Source organism: Lasioglossum baleicum, unplaced genomic scaffold (genome assembly GCF_051020765.1).
Source record: "Lasioglossum baleicum unplaced genomic scaffold, iyLasBale1 scaffold0055, whole genome shotgun sequence".
NCBI classification, from domain to species: domain Eukaryota; kingdom Metazoa; phylum Arthropoda; class Insecta; order Hymenoptera; family Halictidae; genus Lasioglossum; species Lasioglossum baleicum.
The window spans coordinates 6,835-15,873 of NW_027469115.1; the positions used below are offsets into that span (position 1 = coordinate 6,835).

Below are 9,039 nucleotides of genomic sequence, written 5' to 3' on the forward strand. Positions count from 1 at the left end.
GCAGAGGAAAGTGGACAAAGCAGGGGTGAAGGCCACCGACCCCACCCCACCAGAGTTCAGCCTGGAAGACGGGCTAAGGGAGCTGGACGAATTAATCGCCAGCTACGAGGGGCGACCGGATCTCCTCCCGGCACTACCGCCGTCACCACCAACAACGACGGGACCAGAGGTCGAGATGGCGCCAGCGCCACCATCACCACCACCGCCGCCAATCCCGACCGGCCCGCCGGTAAGGAAGGGCACTGCGTCACCGGCGGAACGGAGCAAGCTCCAACAGAGCGCCACAAAAACGGCGGGAGCAACACGGCCGAAAACCAAGGCGCCGCCGAAACCGAGGGCCTTACCCAAGGCCGGAGCAGGGTCAGCGCCAAAAAAGAAGACGCCAGGACAACACCAGCCACCTATGCCGATGCAGTCCGGGGCAGGACCATCGGCTACACCAGTGCCAGCCAGCACACCACCCCCGCCAGCCCAGGCGACACCGAAGCCAGCCGCCGCCCCTCCCCCGCCCACCAAATCAGCACCGAGGCCAGCACACCCCCTACCATCCGACCACGCAGCAACGAGGCCAACACCGCCTCTGCCACCGCCCACCCAAACCCAACCACAGCGACGACCCCTCCCCCAACACGTCGTACCAGCCGAGGCCCCGGACTCGTACCTAGTACGAGTCGACAATTTGCAACGGAGGCACGCGTACCGCCTCCCGGTTACAGGAGGATGGATCCTCATCCGGATGCACGCGGAGGGCGTGCAGTACATCCGGTACAGGCGCCACGAGGACCCAAGAGGCAACTAAATATAAGTTAGACGTAAGTTAGAGTAAGTGTTCACGTGTTCCTAGGTATAAGATAAAAGTTCCTACATAGTATTAAGCCAGAGTCACTAGTTTGTGAAAAAAGAAATAAAGTTATTTTTCACAAGATCGACTAACGAAAATCGTAAACAGAGCAGGGGAAAGTCTCGCGCCCCGAAGAAAGAGGGGGATGTGACGATCACGTTAGACGCGAGACACGTCGCCCCTAAACGTAGGCTAACCAGCGAAAACCGCGGCGCGAGTTCGCGACGCGAGACCGCGACACGCCAATTCACGCGGCGGCCGCGAGGTGGCCACCGCGGATTCGCGGTTTTTCGCGAGTCAAGATGAACCGGGAGCGGTATAAATACAGCCCGCCGATACCAGTAAAGTCGTTCTGAGCCGAAGCATGAACAGCTGTGGCAATACCACGCCTGATCAAGCGCCTAGCAAAGAACACTCCTGCACCTATCCACGATCCACGACTCCGAGGCCCGGACTTCGAAAGAAACCGGGAGACCCTTCCGCGACATACGAAAGTGGTCGCCCTTGTCTAGTCGCGAAAGCGGCAGGACATCCTTTCTCGGGAGGCGAAAGCACCCGGGGCTCTGACACGCTCGAGAGTCGAAAGACATCGGGAATCCCCGACGCTCAGTTGCGAAAGTGGCAAGCAAACTACCATCCCGCTCACCTCAACACCTTCGCACCTCTACAGCGTGAATAGAAGATCCGTATAATGTTCTGCGAGCGATAACATATAAGCGTCCTGCGAGTCCACGCGTCCGTTGAGAATAGATGCCCGCGTTAGCCGCGCCCGTCAATAATAAATGTACCGCGTCCGTCAGTAGTAAATAAACCGCGTTAGTCGTTAAGTCGCGCCGATGTACCACGTTAGAAAATAAGTTGCGTTCGCCGCCGATACACCGCCGCTCCTCGGGATCACCGTGGTCACCCACACGCCGTGTTGCCGCGTCCGATCACCGTTGGTTACCGCCGCCGTTTTCCACGTCCGCCGCGACTCGCGTTCGCCGTGTCACGTCTCCTGTCCGTCACGTCACCGCGCATCCTGCCCGTCTCCGTGGCACGTCGTCGATGCTACCAGCGCTCGGTAAACGAGGGATGTTCGCGTATAGTGTGTTATACTTCAGTTATCGGCCGTAGCCACTAATAAACATTTACTTTGTTTTACCACCAGGAGTATTCATTCGCGGCTCGAAGGACCCTGTGCGATCGGCTGAGTCGGCTTTCTCCCAACCGGCCAGTGTTACAGATGTCTCAATTCGATCGATAATTGTGCATAAAAGGCCACACCTCGCCGTAACCTCCAAGATCTTTCAATATGTTATCAGGCCGAAGATTTCGATCAACCTTTTCTGACAGAAACTAGAAAAAAGCGAGCTAATAAAAACGTGGTAAAATATGAAAATTCGTGAATTCGTGACTATCGGTAAGTAAATTGTAGAACGTGCTCTTGCAGAATCAGTGAATAATAATGATGTGGAAAGCGTACGTTCGGTGTCATTTGAGTGGAAAATTGGTCATTGCTATCGAGGCTAGATGCATAATGAAAAATAGATGTTCTAATAAATAGATTTCAATAATTACGGTACAATCATGGCTTGTTCGTCTAGTGGTAAATGAAGGATTACATATATCGTGGTATTTAGAAATTATTCTAATATTTAGTTATAGTGAGTACCTTGTTTGTGTTACTTTGAAAAAATAATAAAATTTGTATACATTCTCAAGGTTTTAGTTATGTTCTCAGCGCGTTTGAAACAATTCTGCTTTGCAAAATGTCGAGAATTTATCTAATTTTAATACCTTTGAAAGAAAAAATTGCAACTCTTTTCTACGTGTAGAGAAATTACATTTCTCTTTTCGCGCGCGGGCGGTACCATCAGCTTACTGAAATTAATTACTTAAATTTTACTTTTATTGTTTATATTTCTAACGAGAATTGTAATACAAGATGTAATACAACTCTTGTAATGTAAGCTGTAATACAAATGTTGTATTACAATTCTTGTTATAAATATAAACAATAAAAGTAAAATTTAATGGTAATTTGTGATTCTGATTCGAAATCTGATATGCTTGTGTCTGCGGATTCCTCATAAACCATGTGCATCGACATTGAAGCGTCACGGTCAAGTTTGCTTACAAGAGAATAAATATGTATCGTTGAAATACATATAAATAGACCGATGGTACCGCACGTGGACGTAAAAAGATATGTAATTTCCCTACATGTGGAAAAGAGTTGCAATTTTTTCTTTCAAAGGCATTAGAATTAGATAAATTCTCGACATTTGGTAATTGTGCATAAAGGGTCCCACCTCACCGATTTTGATAAAATTTAAATATGTTGTAAAACTCAACATTCTGAACAACTTTTTCCTATACATGTAACCGCCGCTCAGCTTTCGTTTTTGAGAGATTTGCGAAAAACTGCAGCTACTACTACATTGAATTTTGCCTATACGTGCACGCCAGTGCTGTGCGTATGCGTTAGCATGATGCGACCACTCGTCAACTGTTTCTACAGATATATCACTACGATCGTTGAACGATCTATATACCGCGTGAACTTTTCAAATCATATGATGATGATGAAGAATGAGTACATATTATATTACGACGACACCACACACATCCACAGAGTGTTTCTGAGCGGACAACCCGAAAAATCCATTTTCACGCATACGGAAATATAGGAGTAGTCTTTCAAAACTGAAAGCTCACCTTAAAAACCAAGAAAAAAATAAACAGAGATCGTTCAACGATCGTAGTGATATATCTGTAGAAACAGTTGACGAGTGGTCGCATCATGCTAACGCATACGCACAGCACTGGCGTGCACGTATAGGAAAAATTCAATGTATGTAGTAGTAGCTGCAGTTTTTCGCAAATCTCTCAAAACCGAAAGCTGAGCGGCGGTTACATGTATAGGAAAAAGTTGTTCAGAATGTTGAGTTTTACAACATATTTAAATTTTATCAAAATCGGTGAGGTGGGACCCTTTATGCACAATTACCAAATGTCGAGAATTTATCTAATTCTAATGCCTTTGAAAGAAAAAATTGCAACTCTTTTCCACATGTAGGGAAATTACATATCTTTTTACGTGCACGTGCGGTACCCTCGGTCTATTTATATGTATTTCAACGATACATATGTGTTCTCTTGTAAGCAAACTTGACCGTGACGCTTCAATGTCGATGCACATGTTTTATGAGGAATCCGCAGACACAAGCATATCAGATTTCGAATCAGAATTACAAATGACCATTAAATTTTACTTTTATTGTTTATATTTATAACAAGAATTTTAATACAACATTTGTATTACAGCTTACATTACAAGAGTTGTATTACATCTTGTATTACAATTCTCGTTAGAAATATAAACAATAAAAGTAAAATTTAAGTAATTAATTTCAGTAAGCTGATGGTACCGCCCGCGCGCGAAAAGAGAAATGTAATTTCTCTACACGTAGAAAAGAGTTGCAATTTTTTCTTTCAAAGGTATTAAAATTAGATAAATTCTCGACATTTTGCAAAGCAGAATTGTTTCAAACGCTCTGAGAACATAACTAAAACCTTGAGAATGTATACAAATTTTATTATTTTTTCAAAGTAACACAAACAAGGTTCTCACTATAACTAAATATTAGAATAATTTCTAAATACCACGATATGTAATCCTTCATTTACCACTAGACGAACAAGCCATGATTGTACCGTAATTATTGAAATCTATTTATTAGAACATCTATTTTTCATTATACATCTAGCCTCTATAGCAATGACCAATTTTCCACTCAAATGACACCGAACGTACGCTTTCCACATCATTATTATTCACTGATTCTGCAAGAGCACGTTCTACAATTTACTTACGGATAGTCACGATTTCAGGAATTTTCATATTTTACCACGTTTTTATTAGCTCGCTTTTTTCTAGTTTCTGTCAGAAAAGGTTGATCGAAATCTTCGGCCTGATAACATATTGAAAGATCTTGGAGGTTACGGCGAGGTGTGGCCTTTTATGCACAATTATCGATCGAATTGAGACATCTATTCATACATTTATCCAATAATATATTTTCGAATCTGTTCCATTACTTTTTGCCATTTTTGTAACTATCTTTTGTATTTTTCAATTCTAATATTGTACGATAATATGTATATTGATTTATATTTTGTTCAATTTTAGGAAAATGAACAAACTCGAACAGATTCAAGGGGAAGAACGGAAGGAGGCGGCGACGGCGACGGCGACGGCGACGGCAGCGGCCACGGCAGCGGCCACGGCAGCGGCGACGGCAGCGGCGACGGCAGCGGCGACGGCGACACCAACGGTGCCGACACCGCCGCCTGAAGAGTACTTCAACTTGGCGACGGCCGTCGCCAACTTGAATTTGCAGCATCGCATGCCGGTGAGTAACTATTCACTACTATTAATTAATAGTGTGTATGTTACTACATTGTTATTAATAATGGATATTTTATATGTTACAACACAGCTACATAACAGGCCGATGAACGTGCCGGGCTCCATGCCGGCGGCCATGCCTGGGGCCATGCCTGGGGCCATGGAGGGCGCCATGCCGGGCGCCCTGCAGGGCACAATGCCGGGCGCCCTGCAGGGCACAATGCCGGGGGCCATGCAGGGCGCCATGCCGGGCGCCATGCAGGGCGCCACGCAGGGCGCAATGCAGGGCGCCATGCCGGGCGCCATATTTCTGACCAAGCAACAATTGGTGAGTTATTACAAATGAACTGTGTTATTTTTAATCTTCGATGTACTAAAGTAATACCTATAATAAATAAATATTGCTTTGTTGCAGACAACCATAGCAAGAGAGTGGCGGCGACAATTCTACTCCGGCCGCGGAGGACGCGGAGGACGCGGAGGACGCCGAGGACGCGGAGGCCGCGGAGGCCGCGGACGCGTCGTAGTCCACCATTATTACTAAATTATTACTAAATTATTACTAAATTTTATAATAATAATATAATAAAAATTTTTATAATAAAAATATAATAATTATTAATAATTATTACTAAAAAAATTTTAAATTTTATTTATAAACTGTACTTTTTTAAATAAATATATATATATTAGGTTGTCCCAAAAGTTCCTTCCGAAATGTGATCCTTTAATATTGCTAAATAAATATTAGGTTGTCCCAAAAGTTGGTTTTCGATGCATGCACATAATGCAAATTCATATTCAGAAGTACTAAAATATTAACATAAAGATTATCGTATTGTTTGTATTTATTTAGCGACATTAAAGAAACACATTCCGGAAGGAACTTTTGGGACAACCTAATATATATATATTAGAGTCTATCTATACCCGATCTGCTAATTTCGCGCCATACAGTCTTCCACTACTTTCCCCCCAATAGTTCCCCACTTTCGGACGTAGACGTAGATACGGCCCTGACGAAACTCGCGCATGCGCGCGAAAAGCGCCAACGATCCCATCACCGAGGCCGTAGGCACACGTACACGTCGCTCCAGCGGTGTGTATGTAAGCACTATACACAGTCTCACTCGAGCACACCGACGCTGCAGCATCGTCAGCCATACTGTTACGTCACGCCGGCGAACATAGCTTCTCCGACGGGCAACATGCAGCTGAATATTCCAAAACTATTGTTTGGAAACCTAAAGGAATGACTTTTGAAGCAAACAGCGCACCAGATTGATGTTTCATCTAACGGATTTGATTACGAAAAAGCCCCATCGTTGCGTTATCGAGAAATAGAAGGGCAATCGTCGCGAAATCTTGTCATGCTCGTAGGCCGTAGGCACACGTACACGTCGCTCGAGCAGTGTGTATGCACCACTACTTTCACGCTTGAGCACACCAACGCTGCAGCATCGTCAGCCATACTGTTACGTCACGCCGGCGAATATAGCTTCTCCGACGGGCAACATGCAGCTGAATATTCCAAAACTATTGTTTGGAAACCTAAAGGAATGACTTTTGAAGCAAACAGCGCACCAGATTGATGTTTCATCTAACGGATTTGATTACGAAAAAGCCCCATCGTTGCGTTATCGAGAAATAGAAGGGCAATCGTCGCGAAATCTTGTCATGCTCGTAGGCCGTAGGCACACGTACACGTCGCTCGAGCGGTGTGTATCAGTGTGTATGCAGTATGCACCAACACTCTCTTGCTTGAGCACACCAACGCTGCAGCATATCGTCATCCAAATTGTGACGTCACGCTTGCTTACGAATCCTACCTTACCGACAACATATTTTCTGCTTCCTCTGTTTTACCGATACAGTGATTGCTGACGAGTCGTCAGTGACGACGACAATGATAAGTAACCATCACTGGGAAGCGGATGTCAACGCCCGTAGCGGAAAATGTCGGAACTGTATTTTTACATAAACCTCACTTTGGGACGATTTCCAGTCGAAAATGTCTTACAGTTTGTTTAATACTCAAGTAAACAACGTAATAGATGTTGCATTGACAATGTATATGCTCCTGCTAGTTCGCTGTTTGCTTACTTTTTCCATAAGAGCCCTAAATCTCTTCATATTCATGAAAATGAAAGCTCTTTATAATTTACGAAAATTCGTCAGCTGCAACGCTGCAGAATAATGAAAATTACGCGTCGTAATCGTAAAAGAACGTCTTTTGAAGCAAACAGCGCGCTAGATTGATCTTTCATCTAGCGATTTTGACTACTAAAAACCCCCGTCTTTGCATTATCGAGATCTCAGAAGGCCTTTCCCTGACCCTTGCAACCTCTCGTACGTATACGTGGTCTAGCGGTGTGTGAGTGTACCAACACATTCACGCGCGAGTGTCGTCTCCTAGCAGATGACGGTCGCGCGTGAACACTCACACACCGCTAGAGTACACTCACACACCGCTAGACCACGTATACGTACGCGAGAATTGCTAGGATCAGGGAAATGCGTTCTGATTTCTCGATAATGCAAAGACGGGGGTTTTTATTAGTCAAAATCGCTAGATAAAAGATCAATCTAGTGCGCTGTTTGCTTCAAAAGTCGTTCTTTTACGTTTCCGAGCAATGATTTTGCAATATTCGGCTGCATGTTGCCCGTCGCATGTTGCCCGTTAGATGGCGCTGCAGTCACGCCGGCGTACTAGCCTCTCCGACGGGCAACATGCAGCCGAATATTGCAAAATCATTGCTCGGAAACGTAAAAGAACGACTTTTGAAGCAAACAGCGCACTAGATTGATCTTTTATCTAGCGATTTTGACTAATAAAAACCCCCGTCTTTGCATTATCGAGAAATCAGAACGCATTTCCCTGATCCTAGCAATTCTCGCGTACGTATACGTGGTCTAGCGGTGTGTGAGTGTACTCTAGCGGTGTGTGAGTGTTCACGCGCGACCGTCATCTGCTAGGAGACGGCCCCCATAAGTTTCTATAACAATAAAAAATGGGAATATTGAAAACTCGACTCTTAACAGTTCTGTTTTTTTTTTCATTTATAAATACTTGTTTATAAAGTAAACAATCTGGTTCGTGGATTTCGAATGTGGTGTAAGCATTGGACTTTGTAAGTTTGACATACGTGGAATTGCAACCACGTTGTCATAATGTCGTGTTATCTGTGCTTGATCTGAAGTGCCAAATGTTTGTTAGGAATTCTTGTGATGGGTCTGTCGCATGTACCGATACCAATTAATGTTTGAAGTGTAGAAATGAATGGTTTCTGGAGTGTGCAATAAATTTTAGGTTATAATGTTTTTACTCGATATATGGTTTCGATAGTAAATTTGTGCAGGAAGAGTACATTAATTATATGTATATATAACACGTGCCACGGAAAAATGAGTAGATTGTTCGATTTTTAATATTAATGTGATTGTGAATTAAAATATTGACAACGAAGAGCGAAGGACTGAAAAATTACACGAATGTATAGAATTGATTTCACAGCTCCCGAATAATTCTGTGTGAAAAAGATAATTTAGATAAGTATTTTTTGCCTATAAAATATAATCATTTTTCTGAGTAATGGATAAGATACTTTGTGATTTTTTATATTTTTCTTTTACATGTGGTGTACGAAGCAGATCTACTAGCTGATCTATTTTAATTGGAACGCACGGTCAGATCCTGATTATTGCAAGGAAAATGTTCTCACGGTGAGTAATATGTAACTTGTGATCTTGAAAACCATCATATTCTTAGATAGAAAGCATTAATAATTGAAGTTTATACGCGACA

General features: G+C 43.6%; 1 protein-coding gene across 1 annotated transcript; it reads left to right on the plus strand.

The window, feature by feature from the left end:
* The first annotated feature begins 1,205 nt into the window (after positions 1 to 1,205).
* LOC143219568 (uncharacterized) lies at positions 1,206 to 5,892 on the plus strand. Its single transcript, XM_076445504.1, has 6 exons — positions 1,206 to 1,512; positions 1,692 to 1,904; positions 4,151 to 4,193; positions 5,016 to 5,238; positions 5,326 to 5,562; positions 5,650 to 5,892. Exons 1-6 carry the CDS (start codon positions 1,206 to 1,208, stop codon positions 5,776 to 5,778), a joined length of 1,152 nt encoding a protein of 383 aa, XP_076301619.1. The 3' UTR covers positions 5,779 to 5,892.
* The last annotated feature ends 3,147 nt before the right edge of the window (positions 5,893 to 9,039 follow it).